At 40.3% G+C, this 18542-nt stretch overlaps 2 protein-coding genes across 3 annotated transcripts; one reads left to right on the forward strand and one right to left on the reverse strand.

The window, feature by feature from the left end:
* The first annotated feature begins 391 nt into the window (after positions 1–391).
* Positions 392–12560, forward strand: abcg2b (ATP-binding cassette, sub-family G (WHITE), member 2b). Of its 2 annotated transcripts, none has more exons than XM_037764590.1 (15): positions 392–1087; positions 2371–2430; positions 3039–3156; positions 3245–3400; positions 4243–4400; positions 4628–4779; positions 5733–5825; positions 6949–7097; positions 7361–7512; positions 8425–8514; positions 9798–9922; positions 10404–10558; positions 11823–11912; positions 12042–12094; positions 12230–12560. In XM_037764590.1, exons 1-15 carry the CDS (start codon positions 936–938, stop codon positions 12375–12377), a joined length of 1851 nt encoding a protein of 616 aa, XP_037620518.1. In that variant the 5' UTR covers positions 392–935; the 3' UTR covers positions 12378–12560. The 2 variants fall into 2 exon arrangements, with proteins under 2 accessions (XP_037620518.1, XP_037620517.1); XM_037764589.1 differs by having other exon boundaries at positions 395–1087; positions 6946–7097.
* A 2155-nt stretch (positions 12561–14715) lies between these two features.
* LOC119485488 (proline-rich protein 18-like) lies at positions 14716–16564 on the reverse strand. The gene has a single exon (XM_037765126.1). The coding sequence runs from the start codon at positions 16353–16355 to the stop codon at positions 15399–15401; it is 957 nt and encodes a 318-aa protein (XP_037621054.1). The 5' UTR covers positions 16356–16564; the 3' UTR covers positions 14716–15398.
* Between the last annotated feature and the right edge of the window lie 1978 nt (positions 16565–18542).

Genomic DNA, 18542 nt, shown 5'->3' on the forward strand with positions numbered 1-18542 from the left:
TTGCAAATGAAATAAAGTATTGACTGAGTTCGTCTTTGCATGTGAGCTATTAATTAAAAATCAATTGAGTGTTTTTGAGAATCGATACAGTATCACAAAACATGATATCATGATACTCGATATTTTCAATATTTTCTTACACCCCTAATCGAGAGAATCATTAAGTTAGTAAACTGATTCAGTAATGTCTGTAATGCTGCAATATTTACCAAAAGTTACCTAAAATTAGCCACCATAAGTTACCAGACTAATTGAGGCTGTACAGTAGGAGCCAAATCCCTGAGCAGAGAGTACAATACATTGCTTATTAATTCAACTTTTCTTTTGTAAGAGTGATATTAACAATGTGTTATTTCTTCTTTTATAAGTTACACAGTGTTGCTCTAAGAATAGTCTCAATAATACAGGACATGTGCTTTCAACTTTTGTTCAACAGTTTCAACGTCACAAAATCAGACCCATAAATAAAATGTTTTTCCCAGTTTATTGTTACTGGCCTGCAGAAAGCCTTGACTTCAACCCCGTCCTCCATGACCCTGAATACAGATAAACATGTATTGACACTGGACAGATGGATAACACTTGGACTGCGTATGCAGCACTATACACCGTATGAACATTGTCATCTGTTATCATCAATGATTATCTCATAGCTTGTGGTGCTTCTTGGGTCCAGTTACGGCTATGGTTGACATTTTGGGGGGAAAGTTCAATGTCACATTATCTTTTTGAGAACAGCCACAAGTGTATGGGCTAAGGATTGAGGTAGTCCAAAGATCAGATGTGTTTATAACAGAATCTTACTGATTACATGCGCTCTCATCCGTCTCTCTGTCTCTCTCTCTGTCCGACTGCAGATTGTACTTCTCTCTCCATTCAAAACCCGACTTCCTGACTCGTTTTCTTCTCTGCTGGTAACACTGCTGTTTTTGAAGATGTCTAAAGAGGAGCACATTGTTTGCGGCGTTGACGAGTATTTCCAGGAACGAGGACCAACCGTCACATTTAGCAACCTGCACTACTGTGTCAAAGAGACACAGTTCTGCTGCAAGAAAGGCCCTGAAAAATACATCCTCAACGATGTAAGGTAGGACAAAATACATACCTGTGACTGTGTACGTGCACACACACAGATACACACAGTATAACAATATGTAATTGACTGCATTATCTGTCGATAGTGACTGTATGATTGCATGCCAGGGCTACCTGTATGACGTAACACTCCAGGTTCTTCTAAATTACACTATGGTTGCTATATATATATATATATATATATATGTATGTATATATAGTTTATTTCAGTTTCAGTGCTACTCTTCCGATGCTACTTCCTGTTGTGCAGTTATTGTCAAAATAGAACAATGATGGTATTTTTGGATCTAGAGCTGCAACAATTAATTGAGTAGTTGTCAACTCTTAAATTAATCGCCAATTATTTATTCCCCTGCGACAATATAGTCAGGGGTATATAGCTCTCCTGTCCGTTCATGTGTCACACTTTCGTTTCCGGAGCAGAACTCGAAAACTATTTAACTTCGGAACTTCAAATTTGGTATGATGGTTGACAGTGTGGTCTCGTTGTGCCTTTTGGGGGTTACAAGACCAGGGTGCCCAAAAAGTTTGACATTTTTACAAAAGGGCGAAACCTTTGTCCCTACTTTAGTAGGGGTCAAGCAGTGAGCGGGGGTTTGTGAGTCATGCTCACTTTTGCCTTGTTTGATAATCGATTAATCAGTTTGAGCAATTGTTTTAAGAAAAGAAAAGTCAAAATTCTCTGATTCCAGCTTCTTAAATGTGAATATTTTCTGGTTTCTTTACACCTCTATGACAGTAAACTGAATATCTTTGAGCTGTGGACAAAACAAGACATTTGAGGATGTCATCTTGGGCTTTGGGAAACACTGATCGACATTTTTCACCATTTTCTGACGTTTTATAAACCAAATAACTAATCGATTAATCAAGAAAATAATCGACAGATTAATCAACAATGAAAATAATCGTTATTTGCAGCCCTACCTGGATCTAATAATTAGTGAGAAATATAATCCGTTTCTGGATTACCATCTGGTTAATAGTGGAAATAATAAAGAAATATGAAAACAGTAATTCAACCATGGTTTCATGAGCAATACGCTATCAGGTGTTTGTAGTTGTATATAATAATTTTTAAATGTAACCTGTGCTTGTTTTACTTGTGAATCTTTAAAGCTTAAACATGAGAATGTTGCAAATTAAAGGTTTATCTTTGGCTCTTAAAGCTACAGTGTATCATGGTAGTAGGACATCATTTATTTTAGATTGTTTTATTATTTTAAAGTGATCTCTGTAAATAAATTGACTTGATTTTCTGATGGGTTGTTGCAGTGGCATCATGAGACCCGGGATGAATGCCATCTTGGGCGCCACCGGAAGTGGTAAAACATCGTAAGAAACATGTTCATGTACATTCAAACCATAGACTGTATATATAGATGGACGACGCATCTCCACTTCCTCCCACTGTACAAAAGTGAAGCCAAAATAACCCGGATACGGGAGCTATATTTATGATCAAATTGTCACATGTTCTATTACACAGACTCGTGATGGTTATAGAAAGTTGAAATTACATCTCCTCTCGTACAATTCCTGAGGCTCCAGCTGCGACTACTTCACTCAGAGCAGCTGTCAATCATGATGTCTCAGCCTTTTTATAGCATCAAATAACTAATTAAAACCAAATCTATCTGAGAAAGTGAACACTTGAACGTACATCAGTGTGATAAAAAACTACCTAAAGAGACAGAAACCATCTCTGGGAAAAAAATGATTTGATGTGAACTTTGACTTTTTAGTTTGGCTCATGTCCCATTCACTAACATGGAGGGGGTGGGATTTATGACCTATACTGCAGCCAGCTATCAGCGGGCAATTGAGATGTTTTGACTTCACTTTTGGGGATCTGTCATGTCGTCCATCTTTATATACAGTCTATGATCCAAACACACGCATGAACAACCCCAACCATATTAGTTTCTTTCTCTTTTTGACAGACTCCTGGATGTAATCGCAGGAAGAAAAGACCCAGCTGGACTGAAGGAAGGAAAAGTGTTGGTGGACGGCAAAGCCGTCACGACTGACCTCAGGCTCAGCTCTGCCTACGTGGTCCAGGTACACAAATACAAACACACATTCTTTGACTTGTTATACTTTGGATTCCTCCGAGTGCTTCGTGCCTACATCATCCATGTGTTTCCAGGATGATATCCTGATGGGCACTCTGTCTGTGAGGGAGAACCTGCTGTTTAGTGCCAACCTGCGTCTCAACCCTCGGCATCACACCTCTGCAGATAAAAACAGCAGGGTAGATACCATCATACAAGACCTGGGCCTAACAGACTGTGCAGGTACTAAGGTACAGTGCCACACACACAAGCTAATAGCTGCACATCACTTACTGCACAGCAGTGTTGGAAAGAGTCAGTATTCCCAGTATTGAGGGAGAACGCTGTAACCTGCAGCTGCTAAATGAGCTGCGAGGGCAAGTGAGCAGCATCTATGTAACGTTACGTTCACTAAAAGTGCTTGTTTTTGCCACCGTCAGGCTCAGATTGTTATTAGAAGTGTCTGACAACAATATGGAAAGGACCCTACAGAGAAATAAAACATTTTTCTTACCTTTATCTTGATCTGGTCTGTTTGTTATTGTTATATTTTAGATAACACTAAACTACACTTTCTGTACTCCAACACAACAAACTCTGCCCGGCTGGCACTCGTGTTTCCACAATGGATGTATTCCACTATTCCACCGTTGTCTTCTGGCAACATGTCACCTCGCCAGATCTCACAACGAGACTACTCCTTGAGCGAGACTCTTTCCATAATGTTGTCAGACATTTATAATAACAATCCTGTCATAGCACTTTTAGTGGACATAAATGATGATGCCAGCTTGCCCCAATAGGATTACATTGCAGCCTGGGAGCAGCTGCCGTCTACCGCACTCTCCCTCAATACTGGACCAGTTTCAGAAATTGTTGTCCCTATTAGTCAATTAGACACAAAAACATGGGACAAAAGAGTCCAGGTTGAAAAATACCGAAGTTACCCTTTAAATACTGACATTAAAATAGCCCAAAAAGTACATATTCAAAAACAAGTTCCTCAGTTACATTAACAAGAGCATTTTTTATCCTTTCCATTCAGTTTAGCGCCAAACTGTTTTTTGTGTGTATGTTTTGTGTGTGTGTGCAGATAGGGACAGAGTTTCTGCGTGGCGTATCTGGAGGTGAAAGGAAGAGGTGCAGCATCGGGATGGAGCTCATCACCTCTCCCTCTCTGCTGTTTCTGGATGAACCGACCACCGGACTGGATTCTAACACTGCAAACTGTATCATCAATCTGCTGTGCAGGTACAACACAATAACTAGATAATCCCACATTAGGCAACACATACTGCACACATACATAAGATACTAATGACAAATGAAGCACACAATGCTGCTGAAGAAGTCAAGGTTAAACGGTGGGCAACTTTATTACTGGTGCCCCATACATCAGCATCATCTTCACATCTACTGCTGTCTTTGTGTTTTATGTAACAACATGGATGCAAACAAATTCCCTTATGTGTGTCTAGGCTGTCCAGAAGAGGGAAGACGGTGATCTTCTCCATCCACCAGCCACGCTACTCCATCTTCAGACAGTTTGACCATCTGACTCTGATGCATAAAGGGGAGGTGGTGTACGCAGGAGCAGCAGACCATTCACTGGAGTACTTCACAAACCTTGGTATGTGTGTGTTAACTATGAAAGGGTGCAGGACCTTCACTATGAATGTGCTGTAATACAATGGGATGAATCCTTATATAGAAAAGGGAAAGATATTGTATTGCCATATGAATTCCTGATGCTTGACAGTCGGCTACCTCAATTTAGCTGCTGTTTTCACAATATTCTACCTTAAAGGGATAGTTTGGGTGTTTTGAAGTGAGGTTGTATGAGGTACTTATCATAGTCAGTGTATTACCTACAGTAGATGACGGTCGGCACGCCCCCAGTTTAAAGAAACAGACAGGAGTTACCGTACGGGAGCAAAGCAATGCACTGCTGTGGACGGAGCTGGCAGCAAAACATATTTTAGACACCTCGAAAGGCCCACCTAAAAAAATCAATATCAGTTTAAGTGTACACGATATTTAGAATATTTTCCAAATGGGAACTGAACTGAAATTGAAACTTATCTAAACTGTTTTTGTTAACAGAGTCTGCTGGCTTTGAAGAGAGCGTAGATAAGTTTCACATTCAGTTCAGTTCCCCGTCGCAAAGGGCCGTCTGACGGCAAGATAAAGCAGTGAAAATAATCTAAATATAGCGTACACTTAAACGGATTTTTTAGGTGAGCTTAGGTGAGGTGGCTAAAATGCGTTTTGCTGTCGGCCCCGTCCACAGCAGTACATTTCTTTGCTCCTGTGTCAGTACTCCTGTCTGTTTCTCCAAACTGGGGGTTAATACTTTAGGTAATACACTGACTATGGATAAGTACCTCATACAACCCCACTTCAAACCACCCGACACTGTCCCTTTAATATGAAACAAAAAATAAACTGGTTGTCTAGATGGTGAACTGCTGTTCTATTCAAATTCTCTAATACCCTGTCAGGATATTGTTTGCTTGTATAGAGGCACTTATTACAGTGTTGTGGATATTATGTATTTGCATGTGTGTGTGTGTGTTTATACAGGCTACCAAATTGAGTCCTTTGACAACCCGGCTGATTTCTTCATGGACATCACAAATGGAGATGCAAAATCAACATTAGAATCACTTACTGCAGGTAAAACTACACAACACACACACACAGTTTACATATTAGCACCAACAGGGGCTCTAGGCATGGTTTGTGGTGATTTGTGGCTGTCACAATAACATATTTTCACTACAGAATTATCGTGGAATTCACAATAACGATATTATGGCTATACTATATATACAGTATATATAGAGAGAAAATTAGAGAGAAAAAAATAATAATGCTATCAGATTCATCAGTCAAATTTATCTAACTTTGTCTCTTTTTTGGCAAATAAATTACACTCAAAATACAAGTGTAGGGAGGTGGAGAGAGAGTCTGTAACCAGATCTGTATATATAAAATGATTTAAGAGGCGCTGGATTATTTACACAATATTATCATATGTGTATTATTATACCCCATGCGACAACCTAGTCGGGGGTATATAGCACTCCGTGTGTTCGTCCTTCTGTCCGTTCGCGTGTCACACTTTCGTTTCCGGAGCAGAACTCGGAAACTATTCAACTTAGGAAATTCAAATTTGGTATGATGGTTGACATTGTGTTTTAGTTGTGCTTTTTGGGGGTTAGAAGTCCAGGGTGCCCATTAGGTAATTAGTTCATTGCCATTAATTCCATTAGTTCCAAAAGGGCAAAACATCTGGCCCTACTTTAGAGGGGTTCAAGCAGTGAGCGAGGGTTTGTGAGCCATGCTCACTTTTGCCTTGTTAACATGATATCAATATTTCATTTTTAAGTATCACGGTTATCGTCAATACCAGTATATCGCGCCACCCCTAGTTAGAATACAACTATGTGTGTAAGTCGAATTAGGCTAAAATTGGTTGTAATATTAAATTTTAAAAATATAGACAATGAAATACTAGATGATTAAAAAAAACACTTGTTGTCTGTCTGATGATGGTGACAAGATCTCATGTCTGTGCAACAAGTATGAAGTTAGAATCAGGAGGCGATGAGTTTCGCAGCCTCTAATAACTATACTGAAAGGAAATCACTGTGACGATGTCCTCCAAGAAATAGAATTTATCTTTTCTCAAAATGTCAAACTGCTTTGAGAAGAGTCAACGACTGCTATAAAACAGTTTACTATGCTATCCTTATTTACAACATGATGTATAATGGCCTCTCTGTTTCCACAGTAGAGTGTAAAAACCCACTGGCAGCCAAATACCGCCAGTCCCAACTGTGCCAGAATGTGCTGGAAGAGTTGAGCCATGTGAACCAGAGCGTTGCTGAAGGGGCCAAAGGTCAAGACAAGGCAGCCGACTACGCTACCTCTTTCCTCTATCAGGTCAGCCAACAATTCAGAAAACACATTAAAACATTGAATAAAACATCTTTCTTACATTAAAAAACTATTTCAAATAATTACCAGTTTGAGGGAATTAAAATCTCTGAGCCAAAACTGAAGTGAGTTTATGATGTTATGAGTTTAATGACTGTGCCAGCCAGCTGCTCAGTCAGTGTGCTTGGCTGCCCGCCGAACGAACCCTGTTTATAACTATAAAATACAATTTCTGTCTGTGCGTGTGTGTGTGTGTGTGTGTGTGACAGATGCGCGTGGTGTGTGGCAGGACAGTGCTGAACTCTCTGAGGAACCCTCAGACCTCTTACGCCCAGTTGGCTCTCAACATCTTCTTTGCAATTCTCGTGGGACTCATTTATTACCAAATGCCCTTAACAATGCCCGAGGCTTTACAGAACAGGTACAGTACGCACAACCTGCAGCATCACAGCCAGCCTAGTTTTAAATCAGTGTATCTGCTCTAAATTCACCTCTGCACTCTCTTCCTACTGTAAATGTCCCCTTTCCTCAACCCATCAAGGCCAAATTACAACAGAACTACTTAATGAATATAGAAGATCATATCAAAGGTTTTTCTTTATTGAAAGAATCAGCAATATCATCAATCCAGAGATGTTCACCCCCTGGACAAGTTGGCTCTGAGATACGTAAGGGATAACGTACAGCGAGCTGTTGGGATCCACCCCTCCGCTCTATTAATAATATATTTATACAAGCATAATATATGTTCAATGTATTCACATATTACTATAATGAGATACCTGTACAGTATCTATTTATTACCTTCAATGATCATAATTATCCTATGTTTACCGTCATTATTATTATAATCAGATGTATTTATTTTTTCTTATTCCCTTATTGATTTTTTTCCCCTATGCTTTGGCAACACAGATGTATTGACATGCCAATAATGCAAATTGAAATTGAAATTGAAGGTTTTCATAGTACATTATAGCATGTTGTAGGCAGTAATATGTGGTGACAGGGCAAATGTGAATATCTCCATTTCATAAGAGGCTGTGAGAATAATGGCTTGTGCTGTCAAGCCAAGAATGACCAAAATGTCACAAAAAGAGAATGTAAGCGGTCGTGTTTGATGGCTGAATTCAATTTGAAATACAGTAAATGAGTGAGATAGGTCGCCACGATGACAAGATGAGGAAACAAATTTTATAATGCTGTAATACTCGCAGGTTTATGGAGATATAACCCAGGTCAAATGACTGTTGCATAACTATCCATCATAACTGGTATCAGATAACAGATCTCTCTCTCTCTCTCTCTCTCTTTCTCTCTCTCTGGACGACAGGAGTGGAGCGTTCTTCTTCCTTATCATCAACATGGTGTTTGGGAATCTCTCTGCTGTTGAACTCTTTATCAATGAAAGGGCGATCTTCATGTAAGTGACAGATAAAGCTTGCTTGTGTGCGTGCTGAAGTGCAGACGTATGCAGAAGGTGCATCACTACGAAGAGCCCAGATAGATTTATGCGGATCACATTTCTCTTTTTACTGCTTTTTGAAAGATAAGGCTGGTGTTGTTCTAGGTTTTTCTAATTGTAAACAAATCCTGTGAGAAAACCAAAACCAACAATACGTTAGTCTGTCTCAATAATACTTTAAACGAACAGCGTGTAACATTTCGGGAGATCTATTGGCAGACATGGAATATAATGTTCCCAACTATGTTTTCATTAGTGTATCACCTGAAACTAAGAATCTTTGTGTTTTCGTTAGCTTAGAATGAGCACTTCATATCTACATAGGGAGCGGGTCCTCTTCACGGAGTCCACCATGTTGCTCCACCATGTTTCTACAGTAGCCCAGAATGGACAAACCAAACACTGGCTCTAGAGAGAGCCTTTTCCTGCTTTTACGTTACCTGAAAGCCACCGTAGTTCTCCGACACGCTTGGGAAACTGCGGTAACATGAGCCACAGAGTGCAAAACTGTGGTACCGCCAGCCGCCACCTGACTTACGTTGCTCCTAAAGTAACATTATTATGATAAGGATGGCCTCTGAGCGAGGTGGACGCCGTTTACACGGTTATGCACTTGGCGGCTCATGGTACTGCAATCTTGGAAAGACTGGGGTTCTTAGCTGATTGCAATCTGCAAACACACCACTAGATGTCACCAAATCCCAAACACTGTACCTTTAAGTACTTTCCGGCTTCCTTTTCTGTTTGTGGCACTTTTTCAGTAAATGGTGAATTTGTTGGGGACTATTTTCAGCTGTGGATTAATACACATTTGGTGCTATAGTGAGTATTTACTGGACGATGTATGTGGGATTGAGTCAAAGTAAACTGCGTGCTGTGTGTTCATGGTAATGAAGGAACATGTCACCCAGTGCAACAGTGTGCCTGATTTATGTGTTTTTAACAGTTTATGGAAAACAATAGAGCTCTACGGCACAGATGAATAAGCTATATGAGACCTCGGCTACACAGACAAGACTTCTTTCATGGGATTTGTTGACAAAATTGAAAATATTGAATATCACAAGCCTGATAATGTACAGTGGTAGCTCAACAGTGTGACATGAATTGTATCTGTTTTTCAAGGATTGTGAGTGAATACTGTAAATCCTTTACAATCCCATGCTTTTAACTCTGTCATTATGTTTGTATTTATGTGTTTCTTGAGAGTCTTTGTTTGACTTTGTTGATATTTGTTGCAGTCACGAGAACTCCAGCGGCTATTATCGTACTTCCGTCTACTTCCTGTCCAAGATCTTTGCTGACCTCATCCCCAACCGCATCATCCCCATCTTTGTGTTTTCAGCCATCGCCTACTATATGATGGGTAATTCTCATACATACACGCCAAGAATACTCACCATATTGTGTCATGTGGATGAGGAGCCAGTCAGCAAGTGCAGAGAAGAACAGGTGCTGTTTTATTCATGTCCTTGAGACGACTGTTGTACCTTGTCTGCTGACTTTAGGACTGCAGAGACGAGTGCCTTTGTCATTTTCACCAGTTGACTTGAGATTGTGAACAAATTATGAAGTGAATAAGTCCATAACTCTTTCTGCACAGGCTTGGCTTCAGGGGGTTCAAGTTTTGAGAAATAAAATCTAGATGACAGGGAGCTGCCTGTTCCAGTTTTTTACGTCTTCCTAATTTATGCTCCCACTGTTGATCTCTTTTTGTCTGGAACCTTTCATTTGACCTTTCTGCCATGTCTGAACCCACCAGGGGGAATCTGCTAAGAGCAAGACTATTTTATTAAATTCATACTCATTTCTGTCTCCCTGTTTTCATGTATCCACCACTCTTTCAGGATTGAAGCCTGCCGTTGAGGCCTTCTTCTGTTTCGCTCTGACCATGTCTCTGGTCAGTCTGGCAGGAGTCGGTCTGGCCTTCCTCGTCTCAGCGAGTGTATCTTCATTTGCCATGGCTAACATCCTCATTGCTCTGCCCTTCGTCTTCATGATGGTGAGATGTTGAGACCATAGACTGTATACATGACAGCTCCCCAAAAGTGAAGCCAAAACATCTGGACCGGCCCCTGGTGGCTGGCTGCAGTATAGGTCATAAAGCCCGCCCCCTCCATGTTAAGATGGGACATGGGCCAAACTAAAAAGTCAAAGTACACGTCAATTACATTCTTCCAAAGAGGGTTTCTGTCATTTTAGGTAGTTCTTATCATGCTGATGTCAACGTAATCTCATACAACGGTTTGTATGATATCTTACGAAACGTTATTTCTCTTTTTTCATGTGTTTTCCTACGAATGTCCAGCATCAATTTCCACTCAAGATAAACTTCCGTCTTCACAGGAAACAACTTTGCTTGGTTAAGGCAAGAAAACTACTTTGTTAGGTTTAGAAAATCTCATCGTTAAGTTATGCCACACCAAAAGTGGCGTAACTTAAGTACGGAAGTTACGTGACAAAAACTACTTTGTTAGGTTTAGGAAAAGATCGTGGTTTGGGTTAAAATAACACCGGAAGTGGCGTAAATTAAGTACGGAAGTTACGTGACAAATAAATCAACACTGACTTCCGGTTTCACACTTGACACAAACGCAGGTCTCCTTGGTGAAAGTCCTGTGTTTTTTGACCCACCCATCCACCTTTCTACGTGGCGTTCGCCGCTCTTTATACTTTCTCGTTCACAATGTTCACACGTTCACAATTACTCTGGAATTGTACGAGAGAGGAGATGTAACTTAAACTTTCAACAACCGTCACCAGTTTGTGTAATAGAACACATGACAATTTGATCATAAATGTAGTTATAGTGATATTATGGTTAGTTGTTGTGTCTTTCTAGCCAAACAGCTACCGTGGTGCTAACATAGCAGCTATGTGGCTAACGCTAGCAAGCTGCAGCCGTGCTCGGCTCGTAATTGGCTCGAGTGGGTGTGTGGGCGGGACCTCGACGGCTCCATCGCCCGATCACTACTGCGCCACAGACTTTGGCTCCAAATGACGTCAAAATCTCGAGACGGCAGCTCCCGTATCCGGGATATTTTGGCTTCACTTTCGTACAGTGGGAGGAAGTGGAGACGCGTTGTTATATATACAGTCTATGGTCGACTTACACAAAATACACATGATGTGCACTCTTGAAGATATATAGTAGAATTATTTTTCACGTGTATTCTTTGCAAATTTCTTTGCAAATTTCCCAACTGTGGGACCAATAAATGAATATCTTATCTTATCTTATCTTCCCTCTTTCCTCCCATGTTTAGGTGTTTGGTGGTTTTCTCGTCAACCTCAACGCCATGCTGAGCTGGCTCTCCTGGCTGAAATGGATCAGTATCTTCAAATATGGACTGGATGTAAGTTATGGAGGCAGAGTGAGAGCAGAAGGGTGTGGTTGTGAGACTGAGATCATGGGGTTGTATTTAATCTGGTCTTTATCTGTAGCGAGGAAGTTGTTCAGCCCAATCTCTTTGTCTTTCTCTCAGGCTACATTCGTCAACGAGATGTCAGGACAGTTTTTCATCAGCAACAAAACCTTGTGAGTGCTGAGCGATAACATAGACACTCCTTAAAACACAATACCCCCCCCCCCCCCCCCCCCCCCCCACACACACACACACACACACACACACACACACAGAGACACACTGAGCCTCTGTTATTTGTGCTGCAGGATACCAGGGGAGGTGTTTCTGGAAGCCCAAGGCATCGACTACTCTGTGTGGGGCTTCTGGCAGAATCAGGTGGCTCTGCTGGGAATCATATTGGTCTGCATGTTCCTGTCCTACGTACAGCTGCGACGAATCAACCGCTGGAAATGATGCCCATCTGTTTACGTATCCATCAACCATGCACTGTCTTTATCTTATTTATTTAACAGACCTCAAAATGAAAAAAAGGGGGTATAAAGAACATAAATCTGAGAAGTAATTGTTTCAGATGTGAAATAAGCTTTCTAACGTGATTATTTAAATATTAAAAATCACAATATTCATTGAACATTACACTGTCTCTCTCTCTCTCTCTCTCTCTCTCTCTCTCTCTCTCTCTCTCTCTCTCTCTCTCTCATTCTCTCACATAAACAAACACACGTGTTGTACCATTTGACTCCCAGGTGGATAAGCTGCCCTTAAGCACACTTGGTCTGTGCACGAGGGAATGTACAGCAACCGCCAAGCCGTCGTCTAAGTCCTCACAAAGCTTCTTACAGTGAGTGACACAACATTAGCCACAGTAAAGAAAAGATGTACAGAATCTATATATTATGGGGAATCTTTTAGTTTAAAAAAAAAAATCACATTTCTCAGTTCTCCAGGTAAAAAATAGTAGTCAATGCATAAAACTTTACCCTTTTTACTAACCCATTTGTGCCCAAAGACTATATTTAGTATGATACGGAGAAATGCCACAATATTTGTTCTGATTAGGGCTGTCAATCGATCCGATTTTCATTCACATATCTTGAGGTCAGAGGTCAAGGGACCCCTTTGAAAATGGCCATTCCAGTTTTTCCTCGCCAAAATTTAGTGTAAGTTGGAGCGTTATTTACCCTCGTTCGCGACAAGCTAGTATGACATGGTTAGTACCTATGGATTTTTTAGGTTTTCTAGGTTAATATGATGCCAGTATCTTCACTCTAGCTTTAAAACTGAGCCCGCTACAACCTGAAAAGTCGTGTTAATGCTTTAAAGAAATTAGTGGCATTAAAACGAATTTGCGTTAACACGTTATCATTGCGTAAACTTTGACAGCCCATAGTTCTGATTGGTCAAAAGTCTTGAAATCTGGTACAGACATACTTTGTGCATGTAGCCAACAGTACAACTTCTTTTTTTTTTTTTTTTTTTTTAATATTTAGATCACATGAAAAATTACACTATTATCAATAATCAAAGTAAGGATTTTTGAAAAATTATATTATTATATTATATTTCCCATGGGGCATGTTTTACACTGCATATATATGCATATATTTCATATTCAATTTGTTATGAGCTCATAGATACCAAATACGTGATTGTGATTGTCATTTTATTTTTAGTGTAATATACCTTTTTTGTTACAAACTTTATGCAAGTTTTACAAAAATATACTGATAACTCATCAACCCATCAGATTCATTCTGTAAAACTGGATTACAGGGCATAGAAAAAGATTCACATATGACAAAAATGAACCCTCAAAAGCTTCAAGGTTGGAGAATCATCATTATTCCACTCTTTCTGACAGCATCACATACTGTATATATATTCTGGATCATGTTGCACCAGCTATATGATGTTTACACTAAGTGACCAAGACTCCATGATTTTTATGGCAATAAATGGAAATATTCTAGATGTCTGGCGCATCATTTGAAATTTTCTTTCCCCGAAAATTCAGCGTATTTGAAATCTTAAGAATCCCTCCTAGAACTTTAAATAAAGTTCTGTTTCAGGTTTGAATCATGTTAGCTGCACAATATGAGTTTGAAACCAGCTGTGGTTTAAAAAGACAGCCCAGGTTTCATCCCTCTGAGAGACCCTGAATACTACAGTGTAGAGCTGCCAGCTGCACTCTCACCTCCTTATTCACAGCACAGTCAGTGAAGAGTTGTCTTTCCAGAGTATCACATGTAAGAATCTCCCATGTACACATTGGACACTCATAAAATAGTCAGTCTGACTGTGGGTATAAGCCACCGCACATCTCACGCAGCATTCTCCTCCCTTTCCTCTATCTATTTTTGCAAGGTACCGAACCGCTGCATCCTGTACTTAGAACCATCCAAGACGATTGTGATTGGTTTTTAAAGAAATACAAACAAGCCAGAGCGTCTTTTCCCCCTATAGGAAAATTATAATGTGTGGAGCCAGACCTTTCTTTGGTGCTGACACAGTACTGTGGAGATAAGTTTGGCTATAAGGATCACCAAAAAAGAATCTTTATCAACACATGGTTGCATGTGTCATTCAGTGTGTTAGAAACCTACGTTAATTTATTCCACCTTGTTGGAAATACAGAACAAATATTTTTAATGGGTTGACTCAAATGTTCTGTAAATAACCCAATAAATTATGATGCTCAAGTTTAAAACAAGTTTAAAAAATAAGATCTGTTGGCAAAATACGTTTAGTACTTATCAGGTGTTGAAATGTGCAGAGCAAATTTGAATGTCTTAAGTTTTACTTAAAAAAACGTTAAAGCCGAAATGGACAAGTAGTCAAAAATGCTCAGAATCACCAAAATTTGAATATCTACAGTCTCATGACAAAATGAGCAAAGTCCATATGCTGATGAAGACAGTTGGAAGCTTAAGCTAGTAAGTGAGCTGACCTTGAGATAAGATTGTCAAAATGTAATGAGGCAATATAAAAATTAAATCAAGAGTTCATTGCTATGGACTTCTGAGAGGAATTTGCAGAGTCCAAACCTCTGCATTTAACCCATCCGTAGGAGCAGTGGGCTGCTGTAAAGCGCCCGGGAAGCAACTTTGGTTTCAGTGTCTTCCTCAAGGACACTCTGACATGCAGACAGTAATAACCGATAATCGCACCATCAACCTTGCAGTTAAAAGACGACCACTCTACCTACTGAGCTACAGACGCCCTACTTACTTCCCCTCTGACTTTGAGAAGGAGGTGGATCAACAAAAAAAAAACAGCAGGACCAGAACATCATGAACTTGCTAAAATTCTTGCAGTTTCATAAAAACTTCAACACTGTCACAGTGGATGAATATCTTAGCAGCACTAAGCCCAGTAAATGAGAAACAGAGCACCAGCACATCTTCACATAACAACTAGCCAACACAGAAACAGAAAGTTCATTCTCAGGTTGGAAGACGACACCACCAACACTTTTTAGAAACTTTTCACACGGCTTGCACTGTTATTCAGGCTGTGTACCACCGTCACCGGTGTGTTTTCCAACCCACGGAGCCACTCTGTACATTTCAGCACCACCCGCTCATCCACTCTGTGGTCTTCCTCCTCATACTCCACATCGTCATACTTGTGTTGCTCGTTCAGAAGTGAGATTTTCAATATTGAAGTTATGTCTCTCAGTTCAGCCTCGCTGTTTTTAGCAGTGAGTCTGCTGTTTGGAGTGCTGTGTCTCTGCGTTGCCGGTTGATGCCTTTTAGAGGCGTTTTCCCTCCTGCGTCTGGAATCCAAGGCGCCTCCAGAAACGCCTCCTCCACTTCCGGCGTTTCTGGACGCTGAATGTTGGCGTCTCTCAATGTTCCTCCGCTGCAGCAGCAGAACGGCCTCAGGTGTGAGAGTCAGTGTGAAGCGGATTTCCTCCTGATTCCTGGCCCTCGCCTTCACCTCTGGTTCACTCTTTACGGAGCTCACATGTTTGAGCTGCGGTGTCTTAGACAGGGAATCGCCGGAGCTGGAGAATGGGAGGCTGTCTGTTTGTGATGAAGGTAGCAGCCTCTCCCTTCTCTTTGCATGCAGCTCTGCCGCTGACACTCCTTTGGCGGTTGGCAGATGACTCCTAGGTTGACTCTTCTTTCCCAGCTGCTTGAGGTTCGAAGCCAGTCGCTCCTTCACCGAGCTGCCTTTGTCTTCTCTTTGGACCCTCGTCAGAGTAGTGGTAGATGCAGATTTGTTGATAGGCCTCTCCTTCGCAGTCAGTCCTGACACGGAGCGTACAATCGACACAGGTGGGATGAACGGCATTTTGGCAACACACAAGATCAAATAGGAGAGGAGTTGAGTTTTGCAGTTGAAGGGCTGGAAGAGAAAAGAAGAGGGCACTAAGGAGGAAACCGATTGACCGAGGGAGGCGAGACACACTGGTGCATCCTCGGCCATGCAGGGGTCAGCAGTCAGTGTGCTGCTGCTGGGATCCACCAGAGCTCACCCACCCGGGAACAGCAGACATCCTGACATGTGACTTGTACCTGAGCAGCAGGAGGGCTTGGCATGGCACGCTGCAGAAGACGTGCATGACCTCAGGAGAGGGGAGCGAAGGGTTTTACTGCATCTCAAATGCTCATTACTCTGAGGCTCAAAGATCTAAAATAAACCTGCACTCTTCTAATCCTCTGGTGTGATGTCAGTGAGGGCACGTTTACACACAGTACACATGCAGGCTTAATCCACACAGGATGTATTGATGGCTAGAGTGAAAGTAAGCTGGGGATCTGTGTAGAACTGCAACGATTAATCAATTAGTTGTTAACTATTAAATTAATCGCCAACTATTTTGATAATCGGTTTGAGTCATTTTTAAGAAAAAAGATTCTCTGATTCCAGCTTCTTAAATGTGAATATTTTCTGGTTTCTTTACTCCTCTATGACAGTAAACTGAATATCTTTGAGTTGTGGACAAAATCAGACATTTGAGGACGTCATCGAAATCGATATTTCTCACCATTTTCTGACATTTTTTAGACCAAACAACTAAGGACACACCGATCCGACTTTTTCAGTTCCGATAGCGATAGCGATACCTGGGCTTTGAGTATCGGCCGATACAGAATACCGATCTGATACCGGTGTTTACAGTAATTTAATAAGCTGTATGCCTCACTGTGTGGAAGTAATCGTTCTTTTATGTGTCAGGCCTGACTTAAAGATTACTTTCCTAACTTTGTAAAACAAAAATGTAACAAATAAATTCATAGATAAAATTGATCTGAATTGTTATTTATTATTAAAATAAATTGTAAACCAGCAACTTGGTAAAAAATCTTCAAAATTAACAGAAATTACAATTCAAGTGTAAACCTTTTTAATGCAGCAACAAATTGGTCAAAACTGAAACGTGAAATAAAATTCCAGTATATAATGTAGATAGTATATAAACATAGAACTGAATTGAATAGATCGGCCCCACGCATTGTCACAGATATCCAATCCAGCTATTTGAGTCAGTATCGACCGGATAACTGATCCGGTATCGGTGCATCCCTGCAAACAACTAATCGATTAATTGAGAAAATAATCAACAGATTAAACAACAATGAAAACAATTGCAGCCCCTGGATCTGTGCATTGAGCTCTGTGGCGAAGGTAAAATCTGTTAACTAAGTCTAACTCATGAAAGTTACTTCTTGTCCTTAAATATAGTAGTTTGATGAATAAATAAATAACTCAAGATCCACTTACTAGCTTTTTCCACAGCATTCAACTGCATCTCCTGGTCTTTATCAGCAGATGGAAAAAGCTAGTAAGTGAATCTTTTTTGTCAAATGTTAATTTAGTTTGCAGGTATTGTTTGTTTGGAGCAAAATATACACATCTACTCGAGTCCGATCTCAGCATTTCCTTCTGTTGTGGGCTTTCTTTTATAAGAAAAAGGTAACACCTGCACACTACTCCTTGCCACAATATTTGTATTGTCTATGTTTCGATCCTACGTGGATCTTCATCAGGTCAAAGTGTTTGAAAAGTGGAAACCACTCCCATATTTATGCAAACAGCACACCAATAGGCAAACGAGCTCCGTGATGGCAGTTGTGGTTCATCCAAAACACCATTGTGATAAAACATCCACAGAGAAGGGTGTTTAAAACCCAATCTCTGTACATATGTTAAAAAAAAAAATTCTTAATGTAATATTTTTAAATGTAGAAATTGTATTTCCTGATATATTTGATGATGAATATGACATGTTTATAAATAACATGTTTCATATTTAGAAATATATTTATTAGTATGGTGTTTGTATTTCTGTTTTTATGTACTTTATCAAATTAACTGTTAGTGGATGTTTTATCACAGTGGTGTTTTGGATGAACCACATCTACCATCGCAGAGCTTGTTTGCCTATTGGTATGCTTTATGTATAAATATACGAGTCATTTCCACTTTTCAAACACTTTGACCTGATGGAGGTCCAAGTAGGATCAAAACGTAATAAAAATATTGTGGCATCTAGTGTAGGTGTTACCTTTTTCTTTACCGACGCTGTTCTGATGGCCTCGCACCTATACGTGATGTTTGTACAATTAATCTTCTTTTGCTTTCTTTTATAAAGACAGAAGACATGGGGGG

Source organism: Sebastes umbrosus, chromosome 3 (genome assembly GCF_015220745.1).
Source record: "Sebastes umbrosus isolate fSebUmb1 chromosome 3, fSebUmb1.pri, whole genome shotgun sequence".
In the NCBI taxonomy this organism is placed as follows: domain Eukaryota; kingdom Metazoa; phylum Chordata; class Actinopteri; order Perciformes; family Sebastidae; genus Sebastes; species Sebastes umbrosus.

What these genes read in the sequence shown, in the direction of transcription:
- abcg2b (XM_037764589.1), top strand. Translation starts at nt 936, where the DNA reads ATGTCTAAAGAGGAGCACATTGTTTGCGGCGTTGACGAGTATTTCCAG. An exon ending in CAGACTGTGCAGGTACTAAG is followed by an intron (nt 3,401 to 4,242) that starts GTACAGTGCCAC and finishes GTGTGTGTGCAG; the next exon opens with ATAGGGACAGAGTTTCTGCG. An exon ending in CATCGCCTACTATATGATGG is followed by an intron (nt 9,923 to 10,403) that starts GTAATTCTCATA and finishes CCACTCTTTCAG; the next exon opens with GATTGAAGCCTGCCGTTGAG.
- LOC119485488 (XM_037765126.1), bottom strand. Translation starts at nt 16,355, where the DNA reads ATGGCCGAGGATGCACCAGTGTGTCTCGCCTCCCTCGGTCAATCGGTT.